We start from the raw sequence: 18,562 nt of genomic DNA, 5'->3' as shown, positions 1-18,562 counted from the left end.
GCACAATATATTCATCAGAAAATGAAGAGCTCACGCTGGTATTTTATAGAAGGTTATCTTCAGGAGTACTGGGGTAGTGAGTCTTGAAGCTGGTAATTGAGAAAGTGTGTTTATATGGAAATAGAAGGGTCCTGGGAAGTTAGACTAAGCCCAGTATCACCCGGGCTCAAAAATGACTGGTGGGCTGACATGGTGAAAGTGGTAATTTCAATATAGCATACTGTGAACTGTCAGTAGCTAGATGATGGACACCACTGTCCCAGACATGGTGGTCATGGTCAGGGGACTGACTCCCTGCAGGTGAAGCAAGGAAAGGGATGCCAGGTCCTAGCTCACATTCAGAAATGTAAGAGATGTCAACCAGCCAAGATAATGTTCTGGTTGTTCTTACTTCTGAAGCAGCGTGCTAACTTCCTTCCTACCCACCCACAACCCACAAAGACATTTGAAACTCAACTCAAAAATTTTAACGCTTTTTGGGGGAAAGAATTTTTTTTTTTAATCTCTGTGATAATCGGATTCAAAACACTGGATCCTTAATTAGGAAGCTGCACCTGCCTACACATTTCAAGGATTTCCAAGGCCTCTCAAAGACCACCCACGGACCCAACTCCAGGGACTCTGAGTTTGGAACTCTTACTCTGGACTTCCTTAACTGCATTCATTAGCCTAGAAGTTTTCAAACTTTGCTCCATATTAAAAATCACCCGGACAACCTTTAAAACCCCAATACTCGGGCCACACTCCATTTTCGATTAAATCAGAATCTCTGGGGTGGGACCATTCATACATGCATATGTTTTCAACTCTCTAGGTTTGAGAACCAAGTCACCGGTATATTTTTGGCACACAGTTGATCTCAGTGTTCCCTGGTCATCGGCTGTTTTTAATCACTGCCGTCAAAAACAGCAGAACGGCGCCTGTCGCAGAAACAATTTACTTAGAATCATCTTAGAAAAAAGTAAGTAAATTTGGGTCAGGGGTGTGCATACCTCCGCAGCCGTTCCTCGGGGTCAATAAGCTGCTGCAATTTCTTCCGCCAACGCCAAGGGGCACCCTCTCCCTCCTCGCTCTACTTGGAACGCCTTCCCAGTTCCGATCGCACAAAGAGCCCGGCCTCCTCCCGGGTGACATCACAAAAGGCCGATTCCCCCGCCCCTTCGGCGCCACCACGTGTGTCCCCGCGCCCCGCGGCCACCCGACTCAGTCCCTCGCCGGCCGGTCTGGGCAGCGGTGGAGGGTGGTTGGCAGTGGCTGGAGGCTTCGCTATGGGAAGTTGTTCCTTCGCTCTCTCGCGCCCAGCCCTCCTCCCTGGTTCTCCGCAGCCGCTGTCGGAGGAGAGCACAGGGAGGCGCGGGCTGCAGCGGCCGCTGCTTCTCCCCGCCCGGGCGGCCGCGCCGCTGGGCAGGTGCTGAGCGCCCCCGGAGCCTCCCTCGCCGCCTCCCTCCTTGCCCGGCTGCCCGGCTGCCGCAGTGCACATGGGGTGTTGGAGGTAGATGGGCCCCCGGCCCGGGAGGCGGCGGTGGATGCGGCGCTGGGCAGGAGCAGCCGCCGACTCCAGCTGCCAGGGGGCCACGCGCCCCGGGCGCCCCTGCGAGCCCCGGGCTCAGCCATGGGGACCTCCGCGAGCAGCAGCACCGCCCTCGCCTCCTGCAGCCGCGTCGCCGGAGCTACGATGATCGCGGGCTCTCTTCTCCTGGTGAGCGCGCTGGGGGACCCGGGGCGGCGGCCGCGCCAGAGCCGAAGGCGCCGCTCTTCGGGAGCGGGGCTGGTCCCCGGGCGGGGGCTGCGGGGAGGCGAGGGGTCGGCCCGGCTGGGTGGGGAGGGAGGGGGGCTTGCAAGCAGGGGAAGGTACCGGGTCGTTGGGGGGGCCACCAGGCTCAGCCGGGACTCTGGAACGAAGGCGAACTGTTTTCCTCGCAGTCTGGCTGCGCTGGAGGAGGCGCTAGAGGTGGCCACCCGGCTTCCTGCGCATTTCAGGGCTTTCCCCCCTACTCGGACCCCTGGTGCCCCGACCCCTCTCCGCACACGCCCCCGCCACCGGCTGCTGCCCGCTCCGCGTGGTGTGGGGCCGGAGCTGCCGTGCCGGGCGGCGAGGGCTGGCGGCGGCGGCCGCTTTGTTGCAGCTGCAGTGTCATGTCGGGATGCTACCGCAGTGGGAGAGTGGTACCCGTGCGCGCCGGCCGCTGGAGACCCGGGTGCGTCCGCGCGGTGCATTCCCGAGCAGGGCGCAAAGCCCCTCCCCCACCTCGCCTCCTTGGCTCGGGTGGGTCCCAGTTTCTGCACGCCAAAAAAAAGAACCCTTAGTTAGACCCACTCTCAGGCGCCTCCAAAGCGCCGGCTCCCAGCCAGCCAGCACGCTGGCACTGGAGTGGGGGGAGGGGGAGAGGGATCCACATAAAGGAAGATGAATTTCTCCAGTCTTTCCTATCCCTCGTTTACCTGTGGCCAGGCAGGTGACCCTGCAAAGTGGAGCAGGTTCCTTCTTCAGCACTCAAGCTGCACTCAGCTCCAAGGCGTGTCCTATACCTCTCCCCCCACCCCCGCCCCTTACCTGGTCAAAGCCTGAAACCACCCTTGACCCAGAACTTATCCCCAACTTCCCACAGATCACTTCCCCTTTCCAAAAGTTAAAGGGGAGGGGCCGAGTTACGTGGAAGAAAATTTATTTGAGATCAAACCCTTGAGCCACCATAAGCTTCCCATGACTATCTTTTTGTCTCTTCAGGGAGGACAGAGATTCTTAGCTGAAACCCAAACAAAAACAAAAGACAAGAGCCTATTTTCACGGCAGGGCTGTGTAAGGGAAAGGCAGGCTTGCTGTCTCCTTCCCAAAAAGGGCTTAATGCCTGGTCAGCCAAGATCTCTTAGATCCCAGGGCATTGCAGTTGCTATGGCCTGGGAATTCATCCTACAGACGCTCTGGTTCCCTGTGTGAGTGTGTTTTAACGGGGGAAAGAGAGACTAAAGAAAACTTTGGTGCTGTTAGCATTTATAATGAGGCAAGTCCCAGTCTCCTTTCAGAGAGTCTTTTCTGCCCATTTATAGTAATGGCAAAATCACGATCTATATCCTCCAAACAAGTGTGGGGGCTGCTGAGCAGTAAGGAGGGGGTCTCTGCCAGTAGTGAACCTGGATTGACAGTGTTGGTGTGTAGAGAAACCCATTTCAGTCCCTGGAACACTGACTCTAACATCAGTGGAGTTAAATCAACCCTTGAGTTTCCTCCTTCCATCTACTACTCTACCCCCCCCTTGCCTGTCCCCTCCCTCCAACATATCTGATTATTACATGCCCCCCAGAGTCCATTCCTAGATTAAATCTTAAGTCAGTATGATATTTCATTCATTTTACAATTGAACATGAGATAGGTGTTTCAAAGTAAGGTCTCCTTGTAATGAAAGTGTAGGTTGCTTTAACCAACTGAGAAAGAGCCCAGTTCCTTTTCTTAAATCATTAAGCTCAGTTTATCTAAAAATTGTGCACTAGATTTGCAACTAAAGACCTGAGAATTTAAGTTTGGCTGTCTTTTAAAAAAATGAAATTTGTAATGGAGCTTAGAAGCAATCTCATGTTGTTAACTAAATAAGAGTCCTTCTTTTCCTGGTAACTAATAGAAAGGCTCTATTTCAGTCCATGGAATGACTTGGGGCTGACCCTGTTGCCCTGAAGGGTGACGGAGAGGGTGTACCAGGGATCACTAGGGATTTTGCTGTAACCCTGAACCAGGGTGGGGAGACAATGTCTTTTCTTCTTTTCTATCCCCAGTTGAAAGCTCCAGTCCTCAGGATAGACATTGCTCATGTATAAAATGATGCTCTCATGATATTAGTATAAGGATTATTTATCCCATTGGGATTCTTAGCCATGTGAAAATGACAGACGCCAGGCACTGGAGCCCAGCTAAGCATGGCAGGTGCTTAGAACACTACGGGTGGGGCGGGTGGGGGGTGGGAAGTGGGGAAGTGAGTGCCCCACCCATATATAAGAGTTAGATTAAAAAAGAATAAATTCATTAAAATGTCCTGTTTATTATGGCTTTCAGTTACTCTCATTTTTCTAGTATCTTCCTTTTTGTGACAATATTTGTTATTGTCATCATTTTTGGCACTTTTTTTTCCTTATGATGACCGACTTTCATATGGCTTTAATAAGCTTAAAAAATATGATACCTAACATACAATGTCATGTATATTTATATATATATAAAAATTACTATGTGTCAGATGCTTTATATACAGTATCTCATTTACTCCCAACAACTCTGTGAAGCAGGAAGGTGTTATCTCCATTTTACAGATGAGAAGATGTAGGCTGGGCAAACTTCATTGGTTCGTTCCCGGACACACAGCTCGCCACTGATGGTGCTCGGTCCAGGAGCTGGGAGCGCCTGACTCCTCAGCTCATGCCCTTGCTCCCTCCTGTGCCACATTACCTATTTCACAACTCCAAATTGCTAGACTATGAAATGTAGCAACAGTGAAGGCTCACTGGAGCGAAGTTGAGACTGGTGGTTTGGTTTGTTGCAGAATATTAGAATTACATGCGTGCCTTTGAAAGAAAGTGTTCTTGCTCCTTGTACTTCTGTTTCTGATGAGTTGGGGTGTCTGCATGATACTGGGAAGTAAACCACAAACGGAAAGATAAAATGTTATGTGTTCCAGGCCAAAAGTCTGGAGGGAAGATAAGGGAAGCCTTTAAGTTTGTGCCAGTGTTAAGAAATGCCCTAGAAGGGCTTGTCCAGCATGACAGGACACTCTCAGAGACGTCTTTTGCCCTCAGGGAGCTTGTTTTGCCTGGACCCATAGAGTGGTGGCAGTGAGGCAGTCAGAAGAGAAGGGAACCATGATGGATAAGGTTCCATGTTCGCAAACCTACACCGAGCACCCGCTCTGAGAGGGGCACTGTACTAGGCAGTGGGAACCGAGGGATGAATTAGGATTTCGATCTTGCCCCACAGGCACAGTTTTGATGGTACATAAAACGTACTTGGCTATCAGTAGTGACGATTGGGTTTCATGAGCAGACATGGAATCAGTGGATGAATGTATTCGAAGTAATACACAAAATGTGGTTGATGTTAAAATCTTTAAAGTACTTAAGGTAACTTTGGGCTAGTATAGTCGGTTTGAAAGCCAGCAGAAGAAAAACCTTCCCGAGTCTCAGAATAACATGCATTAGCATTGGTGGGGAAAGCCACTTATACTCAGAATCGGGAGGGCAGACGTGTCCTGGAATGCAGGATTTCTGACTTATCGCATGAATCTCCAATCCCTGTTGTCAAATGTATAGTAGAGGATCAAGCTTTCTCCATCTGAACTGTTTCTAAAGGCATATGGCTGAATCCGCCTTTAGGTTCAGCCCAAAACAAACAGACAGACAGACCTCCAGTATAAATAAAATACACAAGCAAACCACATCAGCAAGAAAAAAAAATTCCTTGTGATGGAATGTATACTATACTACCTTACATTGAGGAAAAAACCCGAGACTAAATAGGCGTAGATCCACCAACCAGCTAAAGGACATATTTTAGTGTGGTTACATTTGCACAAAGGCTACCAAGCTGGATGTGGTTCCAACAGTTAATGCCCCATTTTCCAGGACAGGTTGCAGAAGGTGCCTTCTCCAGGTGCGCCCGATTGGATAGAGGCGAGGAGGCGTGGCCTAAGTAACAGGTGGTCTGTGTATTCTGTCCATTCGTAGATCAGAATGTGGAGACATCACACTTGAACTGCACCTTTGACTCCATCTGTGAAGATGAGGGGTAAAACTTCTTTGGTGGCTCCGTAGACAAGCTGCAAATTGGTTTAGTACTCCGCCAGCCGTTCATAAAGCATACTTGGCTTAAGGAAACTTGATTGGTTGATTGACGGATTGGTGCTGGGAAATGGTCAGATGCATCGCCGGCTATCAGGAGCCAGTATGAACTGAGTGACTTTTTACTGCATAAGCGACAGTGTCTCTTTTCCAGTAAGCGCTAAACGCTGTTGGCCTTCTTCCCCCAAACAGGCCTGGCAAATTCTGGGGAGGTCGGGTCACCGGCAACTTCCTGGAAAACTCGGATGCTTGCTCTTCTGTGACAGGAGGAGCCCAGGGTATGTCATCGCCTTTGGGCATGTGCCCGATGACCATTTGAAGCTGATTCGGTCTGGACCATCAGGCGCAGATACGTGTATTTGATGGAATGAAAACAGAAGCCTTAATAGGAGTCAGCTTGTTCCCCCAAATTGAATCCCAGTTTAGCGTGAGGACACTGGGCTTTGTTGCTGTTGGGATAGTGGCTATTGAGCTTTGATTTTTTTTTTTTTTTAAGGAATGGGGGTGGGCAAATCATGAATAAATACGGGCCTTGTCCCAGTGTTTGTATTTGTCAAATACCAAAAAATAAACAAGAATCCTAAATTGGCTTGTATGCTGCCATCTGGCTTTCCTACCAGCTCCCATTTCCAGCCCTAGTCCAGGGGCCGGGCAGAGGTTATAACCAGGGAGGCACTTGGCAGATGTCAGGGAGTGTGTGCTCACCTCGGCTGCAGAGAGGTGGGGTGCGGTGATATTCAGGCTGTTGATTCAAAGCTTATATTGAGGCTGTTGAGCTCATTCTTCTCGAGAGGTGGAAAGTCCGCCAGGAATGGTTCATTCTTCCTGGATTCTGGCTATCTGGATTTTTTTTTTCCCACAGATGTCAGCACATGGCCTTGTAGAGACAGATGCTTGCAGTGGTGGGAAAGTTTGCTCAGAGGGACCTCAGGTGGGGTGGGGCTGGGCCTGGTAAGGTGAGGAGTCAGGGTACTGAGCTATATGTAGCCCCATCTCCTCTTTAGAAGATTGGAAAATTATGCCTAAGGCTTTGTTCTAAAGAACAAAACCAAAACAACAAAAAAGGAGAGGGGGCTCCGTAAGCGAAGTCCTAGTAAAGGCTCATTCTCTGATCTTTACACAATTTTCCCGTTGCTCTTCTGCCACCAGAAGGGCTTGGCGGATCAGCTGCTTGGAGCTGTATGCAGGTCTGTTTTGGGAGAAGAAACATGAGTTTAATGGATTTAGGAGGGGGAGAGGAGTGAGTCCGTGTGTCCTGGTATCACATGAGAGCCGCTGTGGATTCAAGAGGGCTTCAGCACTGAGAGCCCAGAGGGGAGGAATATTAATGGCTGTTAATATTAATCATTTATATTGAATTACTAAACTCCTATTTACTGAGTACTTACCACTGACATTGTGTTGAATGCCTCCTACAAATCATCTCAGTAAATCTTTCAAGTCCATGATGTAGTAGCCTTCGCCCCATTTTATAGATGAGGGTTTGAGGTGGAAGAGAAGTTATGGTCGAGCATTTGGCAGCTTCCAGAGAGAGGATTCATTCACACACTTAGGTCCGAGTGGCTTGATACACACTGCTTTTTTTCTGCCAAGTTGGGGTAGGGGACAGATAACCTCAATTTACTGGAATTTTGTTTCTTTTTATTTATTTATTTTTTAAGATTTTATTTGTGTATTTGAGAGAGAATGAGAGAGAGAGAGCAAGGACAAGTGGGGGGAGGAGCAGAGGGAGAGGGAGAAGCAGACGCAGGGAGCCCGATGCGGGGCTCCATCCCCGGGGCTCAGGGATCATGACCTGAGCCCAAGGCAGATGCTTAACTGACTGAGCCACCCAGGCGCCCCTGGAATTTTGTTTCTTGTTAAGGGAATGGTTCTACCTGAGAGCTGAACATTCCCTTTTTCCCCGGGAAGCAGGTCGGCTCCACGATGGCGCTTGGAAGTTTAGCCAGAGGAGCCGATTATAAAGTGAGAGCAACCTGTGTGTGTGGATTGAAAGCCGAGGGTGTGGAGGCCCTGGCAAGCATTTTCCTATGGTGTGCCTCTGAAGGGCGATGGTGCCATGGTTAAGATGGAAAGATACTCTTGCAAATTGAAATGTTAAAAATAGGGAATGGATGCTTGCTTTCCTGCTAGTCGGGTCATTCTGAAAAATATTTGCTTAGTGAGTAACAGTGTGACATGGGTTCTGCTTAGCAAGGAGTTTTCACTCACTTCTCCTGAGAACTTGAGGATGAGACGAGACCATTATTTGACTTCATCCTAGGTATGGCCAGGTTGGCATAACCAGGATTAAGAGAAATGGGGGGCAGGGGATGGAGAAGATTCAAAGGCACATGGTGACAGGTTTCCAGAATAATTTAACTGGTTATTATTCACTCCTTGCTCTTCCTTTACTTCTGGGAGTTTCTGGGAGTCCATGGCCCCTCTCTCCTCTTTGTTTGAATCTTCTGTATTTGGTCCAGGAAAAAATACCAAATTAGACAAGGTTTGAGTGTGCTTCATTCCTCATTTTGAATGCTAGGGCCAATGTTGTTATCCCCACTTCAGCTTCTTAAAGACAACATACAATGTGCTATTCATCTTTGTGCTTTTGGCTTGATGCCCTGACACATAGTAGTTAAGCAATAAATGATTGTTGAATGAATTCCAGAAGGATTTGCTCTAAACTAACTTCATTCATTCTAGACAGGTTAAAGGGTAGTTGGATCTTGAGCTACATCTCAATACTTTGAGCTACAACTGAAGGGTATTTGAGTTATTAACAAAGAACATTTTAAACTCAGGCTAATTGCCAACGAGAAGAACCTAGTGGATATGAATTTCTCTTCCCAATTCATTTTTATTCTTTGACATTATACAAACATTTGTGTACAGTTAAAACTAATGTGTACATACTTGCTTGTATTCTGCTTTTCTTTATGTAGCTTTTTTATCTTACAGAGATATATTTACATTTTTCATTCAGTTTAACAAATATTTCTGGTGCATTGCTAAATTATATTGCAAAATGTCAGGCATTGCAAAATGTTGGACTTTGGGTATATGATAGTAAAAGGCCACTCGTGATCCTTCGCTTTTGGATTTAATAGTTTATCGAGGATGAGAGAAAAGGTGATGTTCTGGAAGAGCCGAAGGAAGAGTATACCAGTGAGAAGGGACAGCATGTACAGTGGGCCAGAGGTAGGAAAGAGCCTGTGTGCTCAGAGAGTAGAAAGAAGGCCATTGCGGTTGGTGCTCAGGGAACAGGGGCAAAGGGAGTGTGGATTGAGGTTGCAAAGCCAGGCAGGGGCCAGATAAGACAAGCCCTTCAAAGGTCTGAACATGTCAGGATGTTGCTGGCCATACAGTTGTAGGCAAGGTTATAATATGGTTTTATTTTTATTTTTATTTTTTTAAAAGATTTTATTTATTTATTTGACACTCAGAGAGAGAAGCAGGGGGACAGTCAGGCAGAGGGAGAAGAAGCAGGTTCCCCGCTGAGCAAGGAGCCCGATGCGGGACTCAATCCCACGACCCTGGGATCATGACCTGAGCCGAAGACAGACGCTTAATGACGGAGCCACCCAGGCGCCCCTATAATATGGCTTTAATGAGATTTTTTTTTAAAGATCACTCTGGCAGTTCTGTGGAGAATAGATTGGAAAGAGGAAGTGGAGATGCTGGAGGCCAGTTGGATTCTTTTGCAGTTAGCTCAGGGTGGGGTGGGGGAGATGATGGTTCTGGGGGGGGGTGGTGGCTGTGAAGACAGGGATGACTAGATAGATTTTAAAGATTTGAAGGTCTACTGCCAGTGAGACGTGAGAGGGCAGGAGTTGAAGGAAAGCACGACCGCTTTCACTCGGTCATCAAGGCTGACTCCCTGGCTCCTGAGCTGAGTCTTTGGTGATCTCATTACTTTGAAGGGCAAAGCTGGGGGAAGGGTGGGTGGGCATGGGGACCCCAAAATTTGGGTGCGTGTTAGTAAGTTTGAGGTGCCTGTGATTCCTGCAGTTCAAGCTTTGGGCCTGTCGTGCCCCCGTCTTCCCCGGGTTGGCCGTGGGTGGAGCCATCCTGCTGTTGTCTGTCGCTTGGGTTGTTGTCATTGTTCTGCAAGCCAGCAGCACTGATGAAGTTGTCTCTGTACAGATCAATTGCTCTTTTTCCTTTTGGGTTGTTCCCAGAAGTGAGGTATATTTGGGGTATATTGCCCAAAGTGGATTGCTGGGTCACAGGAAAGGAATGAATGGTTTTATGGGTGTAGCAGCACATTGCCAGCTTGTCTTTAGAAAGACTGAATTAATTTAGAGTGCCACCAGGAACTCTAAATGTGCCTTCTACCCCACAAGGCTGCCAACACTGGAGTTTATCATTTTCATTTATTTGTGCTGCTTTAATATAGATAGGTAAGGGTCCTTGGTTGTGCACATGTACATTTCAGGAGTTGCTAGGGATGTCATAAGTTTATCCATGTGATAATTACCTTTGTAATTACTCATGTCGTCCTCTGGCTCAACTATCGAGTGGAATTTATGTTAACCTCATTTACATAAATTCTTTACATTTTTGGTGATAAGCTTTTATTAGCTGTGTATGACACACATTTTTTTTTTTAAAGTAGGTTCCACGCCCAGCGTGGAGCCCAACATGGAGCTTAAACTCACGACCCTGAGATCGAGACCTGAGCTGAAATCAAGAGTCGGACATTTAACCGACCCAGGCGCCCCTGGCATACATTTTTATACTCTACTTTTAATATTACATTTAATATCAAAGACTTAGGTTAACATTCTTAAACCTCTTCTTTTTTGTGTCTGAGAGTATCCTTTGTTGCCATCGGTTCTGTTTTATAATCAGAAATTGATCTCTTTACCGATGGCCTAATTCCTGTTACTTGGAATTTTATATCTGATCTTTTTAATGTTGGGTTTGTTGACTTTTCTGGACATCAGCATCATGTTGGTGGTGGAAACTGCTTCCGCGGGTTCTGCAGGATGTTCATACATCTTGCGTGAGTAAAGGATTGTATGGCCAAATACTTTTGGGAGATGCCGGATTCAACAAAGTCACTGTTTTCTGCAGCCCCCCTGCTGGGCCTCCTGGAGCCATCAGCAGGCTAATATTAATTGTACCTCTGAGAGCTGCCATCAGGAGCATTTCCTCTACTTACAGTCCAGGGCTTGGTAAAGTTTATCTGTAAAGAGCTAGATAGGGCGCCTGGGTGGCTCAGTTGGTTAAGCGACTGCCTTCGGCTCAGGTCATGATCCTGGAGTCCCGGGATCGAGTCCCGCATCGGGCTCCCTGCTCGGCAGGGAGTCTGCTTCTCCCTCTGACCGTCCCCCCTCTCATCCTCTCTCTATCTCATTCTCTCTCAGATGAATAAATAAAAATTAAAAAAAAAAAAAAAGAGCTAGATAGTGGGGCGCCTGGGTGGCTCAGTCGTTAAGCGACTGCCTTCAGCTCGGGTCATGATCCCAGGGTCCTGGGATCAAGCCCCGCATCAGGCTCCCTGCTCAGCGGGAAGCCTGCTTCTCCCTCTTCCACTCCCCCTGCCTGTGTTCCCTCTCTCGCTGTGTCTCTGTCAAATAAATAAAATCTTAAAAAAAAAAAAAAAGAGCTAGATAGTATTTTCGGCTTTGCGGGCCTGGTGACCTCTGTGGAAACTACTCAACTCCGCCTTTGTACTTTAAATGCAGCTCTGGGCGGGGCACCTAAAAGAAGGGGCGTGGCTGCATTGCAGTAACACTACATTTGTGGACACTGAAATCTGAATTTCAAATTCCCACGTGTCACCAAATTTTATTCTTCGTTTGATTCCCACCCCCTGCTGCAACTTTCTTAAAACGTGGAAGTCGTTCTTCACCTGAGGGCTGTAAAAAAGCAGGCAACTGGCGGGAGTTTGTTCGAAGGTGTTTCATACACCGAGGTCCTCAGCATCCTGTGGCACTCGGTCAGGGAAACTCACTCTGGAAGGTGCTTGCTGAGATTCTGCTCCATTTGTCTAAAGTGCACTTTATTAATAAGAAATCCTTTCTCCTCTCTGGTGCCTCCTCGTTTGCTACATATTGTTTGTATGTTAAGCCTTTTTTGAAGATTTTATTTATTTATTTATTTGAGAGAGAGAGGGAAAGAGGGAGATGTGGCGGGCGGAGCACAAGCGGACTCCAGGCTGAGTGCAGAGCCAGGCGCAGGGCTTGATCCCATGACCCTGAGATCATGACCTGAGCCGAAATCAAGAGTCAGTCGGCTGACTGCGCCACCGAGGCGCCCTTGTTAAGTCTTTTTTGAAGTGTTGGTTGGCCCTTGTTTGCCTTTTAACTCATCGCCATGCAGTCTGTATTTTGTTTGCATTTTTTGTTTTGTAGAAGGCTCCAAGTCTAGTAGGGGATGTTTCAGGATGACAGCTTTTTAAAATCTGGAGTCTCGGGCGCCTGGGTGGCTCAGTTGGTTAAGTGACTGCCTTCGGCTCAGGTCATGATCCTGGAGTCCCTGGATCGAGTCCCGCATCGGGCTCCCTGCTCGGCGGGGAGTCTGCTTCTCCCTCTGACCCTCCCCCCTCTCATGTGCTTGCTCTCTCTCATTCTGTCTCTCTCAAATAAATAAAATCTTTAAAAAAAATAAAAATAAAAAAATAAAATAAAATCTGGAGTCTCTTGATACACTTCTCAGGAACTGGATATTTGCATTTTAATTGGGGTGTTTTAAAAGATTGTCTAATCCCCAGCGCCTGCGTGGCTCAGTGGGTTAAGGGTCTGCCTTCGCCCAGGTCATGATCTCCAGGTCCTGGGATGGAGACCGGAGTTGGGCTCCCTGTTCAGTAGGGAGTCTGCTTCTCCCTCCCTCTCTCTCAAATAAAAAAACTAATCTTAAAAAAAAAGATTGCCTAATCCCAAGGGAATGAAGCTAAACTACAGTAATATGCTAAGCAGAAGGAGTGATCATTAAAATAACTAAACTATATGGGGGACTTGGGTCACGCATGTCCCACCTGCTTAATCTGTCTTAATAGTTCTGACAACAATCTTAGGAGGGTAGGTATTACTATTATCTACACTGTACTGATGAGGAAACGGAGGACATGGGTTGGGTCACTAGCCAAGATCGCCCAGCTAGGACCTGGTAGAGAAGAGCCTGCTGAGCACATGCCAGGCTAAAATAGGTTTGGTTGATGCTTTCTTGGCGGAACTGCTGTGCTGGCTGGTGGTGTTAGTTTTGCCTTGGTTTATATGCAGATTCTATAAATTCTTAGTGAGCACAGAAGAATATTTCCCCCTAAACCTTTATCACTGTCTAGTTTATAATGTGGCTTCTCCATGTAGGTGGGGGTCCTAGCTTATAGAAGTAGCCGTGGGCATGGACGGAGGCGATGAAGTCCGAGGTCCGAGGACTCAGTGCCAAGTGTCACCAAATTTTATTCTTCGTTTGATTCCCACCCCCTGCTCCTCTGCATTGCAGGTTCCAGGGAAGACAGCATCTGGGTTAAGTTGTGCCTGTTTTTTTCAATTTCCCAGTGTGCCCTGAGCTTGCCTCCTTCCCGTCCTGGAGTCAGCACATTCTAGCCTTGGCGTTCTTTATATTCTCCGGCATTAACAGCAGTCCCTGCTTTTGCCTTAGCAACAGAAGCCTTTTTTAAGTCAGGGAAGATGATAGGAAATGCAAGAGCTGACCAAATTTATATAACATACGTAGGAACAGTTCTGTTGGAGTTTTCCTTTTTATACCCTTCTTTTTTTCCCTTGGAATCTGGAGAACTCCCAGCAGTCAGGGTCTTGTTATTGTAAATTTAATGTAATTCTCAGAATAAATGGTCAGAAATTCTGGGGGTGCCTTGCCTGCCTGGCTTTTTTGCCTTTTGATCATCGGGTGGCATATTTTATGGTCACTGTCCTGGGAATAATTTGCTTGCCTTATCTTTGTTATAATATCACGGTAACTGAGATCCCTCTTAAAATATTAGTTTTATGCACCATTAAACATTTTCTATAGCAAAGTCACAGTCAGTCTTCCTGCTTGCCCATTATGAATAGACAAAAGTTTATCACTGCCTTGAGTTTACTCATTTTCCGTGAAAAATTATTGGAATTCGATACAGAACAAGAAGGGCATAAATGTGTTGTACTCATCAACTGCAGGGAGTTTTTTCCCCATTTGTTTGAAGGATGAGGTCATGGGATGAGAATCGTTAAAGATAAATAGGCATCAGCAATCTGACATGTGTTAGCACATCTGGGTGCTTCTTGTCTTCAGTCCCATCCCAATGCCCTAGAGGACAAATGACAACAGGACCGCTGTGACAAGGGCCACCATGGTGCATGTGGAAAACTTGGAGGCCTTTATAGTTGGTCATTTTAGAGCTACCTTTTCCTTCTTTTGAAATTTGCTTTGTCCTGGGGTTTACCTTTTGGTTACTCAACAAGTATTTATAGCCCTCCTACATCCTATACAGTTTGGGATGGTACACTGTTATTTGGTGGTTTATCTGTTAGTGTCGGTGGAATCAGTGTCCTGGATAAATGAAATTTTCCAAATAACTGAAGTTTAAACCAGGACAGAACATAAATGACTTCTGAAGAATAATCTCATTATACTTCTCACAATTCCAAATATCAAGTTAGTGTCATTTTTAATAAAATGAAGGGGGATGTTTTATTTTATTTTTTTATTTTTTATTTTAATGCTTTCTTTTTTTTTTTTTAAGATTTTATTTATTTATTTGACAGAGAGAGACAAAGCGAGAGAGGGAACACAAGCAGGGGGAGAGGGAGTGGGAGAAGCAAGCTTCCCACTGAGCAGGGATCCTGATGCGGGGCTCTATCCCAGGACCCTGGGATCATGGCCTGAGCCGAAGGCAGACAATTAACAACTGAGCCACCCAGGTGCCCCGAAGGGGGTTGTTTTAAATTCTTCATTACATGTGCTTGTCATCGTAAGCACTCTGCTGAGCATAATTCTTGTAAACCGGTTATGGTTCTGTTAAAACAGTGATGTGGCCTTAGGGTCTCTGGAGGGGAAACACATGTTTGGCCTTCTCCTGAAGGGTGCCAGGCAGCTTTATCCCTTTAATTATTACGGCTACACTGTGGAGGCTTTTTGGTTTTTCTCACACTTGCTCTAATACTTGTGCTCCAGCAACCTCTTCTACCATCACCCTTTAATTTGTTGCTTCTGATTATTTATGGTCTGCAAATCCATTCATTCAGTCAACAGACACCTGTGAGGTATATCATGAGTCGGGTACTGGCCTTGGGGACTTGGATAGCATCAGTATGTAAAACAGACTCTCTCCTTTGCCCTCACGGAGCTTGTGGTCCAGATGGGAAGACACACCACACCAATAAATGTACAACTCTAAAATTATGGTAGTCATATAGGAAGACAAGGGAGGGGAGAATGTGAAACCTGTTTTGAGTTAGGAGGAGGAGGGCAGGGAGGATCTTTCCCTGGAAGAGTTTGCATTTCATCCTAAGTCCTTTGTGAAACCATTGAGTTTTAAGAGGGGATAAAAGGATCAGATTTGGTGTGTGAGTTGGAATGTGAATAAGGGAAGCCAGGAATTCAATACTCATTGCTAGACTCTAGAGGAGGTCTGAGGGTTCCTGTGAATTGACTCCTGGTCCCGGCATTTTTTTGACATTTCTTTGGACTGCTCAGAGCAGGTATTGGCTGGCTTTTTTTCTGTAAAGGGCCAGATAGTAAATATTTTATATCTGTGGGCCATATGGTCTCTTTTGCAACTATCCAGCTCTGCCGTTATAGTGTGAAAGCTGCTATAGGCAATACCTAAATGAATGGCTGCATCCAATAAAACTTATTTACAAGAATAAGTGGCATGTGGGACTTTGTTTGCTGGCCCCTGGCTCAGAGGCTGCTTTGTTTATGATTTCCATGGTCTTCATTATTCAGGTGGTTGAGCAAGGAAGGAAATGCAATCTATGCGGTTGTCCCTGGCCTTGGGCTGCTTATAATCATTATGGGAAGATAAATATATGCACCTACGAGGCCATCAACAAATATTACCAGCAAGATGTAATTAGGCACCGAAATGAAGAATAGAAACAGGAAATGTGATGAAGAGTTTGCTCATCTGCTTGGAATCTGGGTGTCTTAGGAGTAATTGTAAAGCCTTCATGGAGAAGGTGCAACTGGACCAATAGTCGCAGACACCTTGAAGGGTAGAGTTCAATGTGACCTAGTCCAACATACTAATTTTACACGCAAGTAAGACAAGGTCCAACTGATCCTTTTTTTTTTTAGATTTTATTTATTTATTTGACAGAGAGAGACAGCGAGAAAGGGAACACAAGCAGGGGGAGTGGGAGAGGGAGAAGCAGGCTTCCTCTGATGCGGGGTTCGATCCCAGGACCCTGGGATCATGACCTGAGCCGAAGGCAGATGCTTAACGACTGAGCCACCCAGGTGCCCCCAAGGTCCAACTGATCTTAAGGCCGATCAAAACTGGACAAAAACATGTCTTTTGTTTTCTAAATCTTTGCCCAAGTATTCTTTCTTATTCAGGTCTGGTCCTCCCACAGGCTGAGAATACTTATATAGTAGATTCATATTAATAGGGAGGAGGGGTGTGAGTGAGAGCTTCCAAGTTATGGGTTATACATTTGGGTTTTATACATTTTGTAGGGAACATTTTTACAAAAAGATTTTTATTTATTTGAGAGAGAGAGCAGGGGGAGGAGCAGAGGGAGAGGGACAAGCAGATTCTGTGCTGAGCGTGGAGCCCGACGTGGGGCTCGATCTCACGACTCTGAGATCATGACCTGAGCCGAAATCAAGAGTTGGACACTTAACCGACTGAGCCTGGGAACATTCTTAAATACTGTTTTTTGAACTTGATTCCCCCCACAACAGCCCATTGCTTCACCCCCAGAACTGTCTTTGGGGAGGACGTATACATCATTTTAATTTTCTTAGAAACCAGAGGCTTGCCACCAGGCTAGTAGGAAAAGTTCTAGTTTTAGACCAGGCTTCAGGCAACTAAAAGCCTTTAGGAAAATAGCTTCTCAGGTGCCACCCGTGTCTCTGTTAAGAGAAAGGGATGTTGCCACCTCTTCTCTTCAGGAGAGTTTCGGTGATGATGAAGAGCCCAAGGAGCAGGTCCTCCAGCTTTGTAGCTCAGATGGGTTTTGCCATTAACTTTGGAATTGGAGTACACCTTAGAGGTAGGTCCCTCAAGTGCAGTGATTTTCAAACTTGTTTTAGGAGTAATCCTTTCTTCAAATGAATTCTTACTTGCCCCCCTCACCCTCCCTTAGCAAATTGGTAAATTGGAGCTGCTGTGTTTGAGGCAGAAATGGGGAGTTCGGAGCCCTACCTCTTGACCCTGCCATGGGCCCACAAGTGCACCCTCTCGGCTCGATGGGTAGCCTCGAGAACGGTGTTCTGTCCTGTGCTCTCTTGAGTCCAATTTGAAGATGATTGATTTTTTTCCTCTTTCTCCTTCCATAGGTAATCATTCAGCAAATCTAGCTGCCCTGACTTCTCAAATCTGTTGCTGTCTTCTCTTTCCATGGCCACCCCCTTCATCCAAGCTGCCCCTGACTTTCACCTTCTAAGTGGCGTTTTCCATCCCCTCCCCTCCAACCACTTTCACCTTCTGCTCTGCTGCCAGTTAACTTTTTTATTCACAACTGTGTTTATATATCTCTTCTTCTCCACCCCCCTATATAAAGGAAGAGTGACTTTTGGGTTTGGATTTCCAAAATTTTGGATTTGGGATTAAGATCAAAATGTGGAGCCTCTCCAAATTTAACTATGTGGTCACTGTGTTGCATTTGAGGGAGAGCCACATAAGCTTTTTAGTTCCTGAGCTGAGCTTAATTCTGCTTCAGATATTTTCTGTGGGGCTCCCTCTGCCTAACCTGCCGTCCCTTCCCCCTGCCCAGAATTACATTCGCTTCTCTGTCCTTGAGAACGACTCTAAACACTTCTGTAACATCCCTCAGCTGGGAAGCACCTGCTAACCTCCCCCTCACAGGACTCTTGTGTTTCTCCCCATCAGTAATCTCAATTCTAATTAAGTAATTCCTGATGTAATTAGGTGTTTCTGTCTGTCCTGCTTTAGAAGGTGTACTCCATGGGGCTGGAATAGAGTTCACAGGTTCTGTTGTCAGCCCGTGGCATAGTGCCTTGCATACACGTAGTAGGTCTTCAATAAATATTTGCCCAGTGCATTCGTAATGCCTATTTTTTGCACAAATCTCCTTTCTAGTGTTCAGTCCGGGTGAGCTGCTGAGGCATCATTGTTAACTCTGTGTAGGAGCTGGAATTGCCTCCTGCAACATGTGGTAATGAAAGGTCCATTTATAGAGCCACCTTGTCTAAAGTGGGTTACTTCCTATGATGCAGTTAAAGAGCCCTGGGCTTTGCTTTAGTTAGAAACTTGATCGGTTATTTTCAATGAACCAAGAACTGAAAAATCTGCTTAATGAGTGGGGAAGAGTGTGGGTGCCGTGGGATTTGGAGGCGGGTTTTGTGTGCTGCTGGGGGACCTCTGGTAATTTGGTAGTCAGGGGGCTGATGGATCCCCAACAAGGGTGTGCCCTGTGGAGAGAAGTGAAGCTGTAGGAAGACAAGCCCCAGCCTCATGCCTGGATGCGCGCATGCACACACACGCGCACACACCGCTCTTTGCCACCACCCTGTGCTCAGGGTATGTGCCTGGCTGACTGCCCAGCCTCCCTGCACAGGTAGGGGGCCAGACTCAGAGCCCACGGCACAGCAGGGTGATGTTTGTTCCTGACCACCGCCCTCT

General features: G+C 46.9%; 1 protein-coding gene across 1 annotated transcript in view; it reads left to right on the top strand.

Annotated features, from left to right (window-relative positions):
- Positions 1-1,534: 1,534 nt before the first annotated feature.
- TNFRSF21 (TNF receptor superfamily member 21) overlaps positions 1,535-18,562 on the top strand; it is a 68,962-nt gene continuing 51,934 nt past the window's right edge. The window contains exon 1 of the mRNA XM_034991507.1: positions 1,535-1,699. Within this exon, the coding sequence (XP_034847398.1) occupies positions 1,613-1,699 (87 nt within the window). The 5' untranslated portion in view covers positions 1,535-1,612. The remainder of the gene's footprint in view (positions 1,700-18,562) is intronic.

The sequence above is a fragment of the Mirounga leonina genome, unplaced genomic scaffold (genome assembly GCF_011800145.1).
Source record: "Mirounga leonina isolate KUSES-001 unplaced genomic scaffold, KU_Mleo_1.0 Mir_53, whole genome shotgun sequence".
NCBI lineage: Eukaryota > Metazoa > Chordata > Mammalia > Carnivora > Phocidae > Mirounga > Mirounga leonina.
Note: the sequence above shows the minus strand (reverse complement) of the source record. Positions and strands in the feature narration are given on the sequence as shown.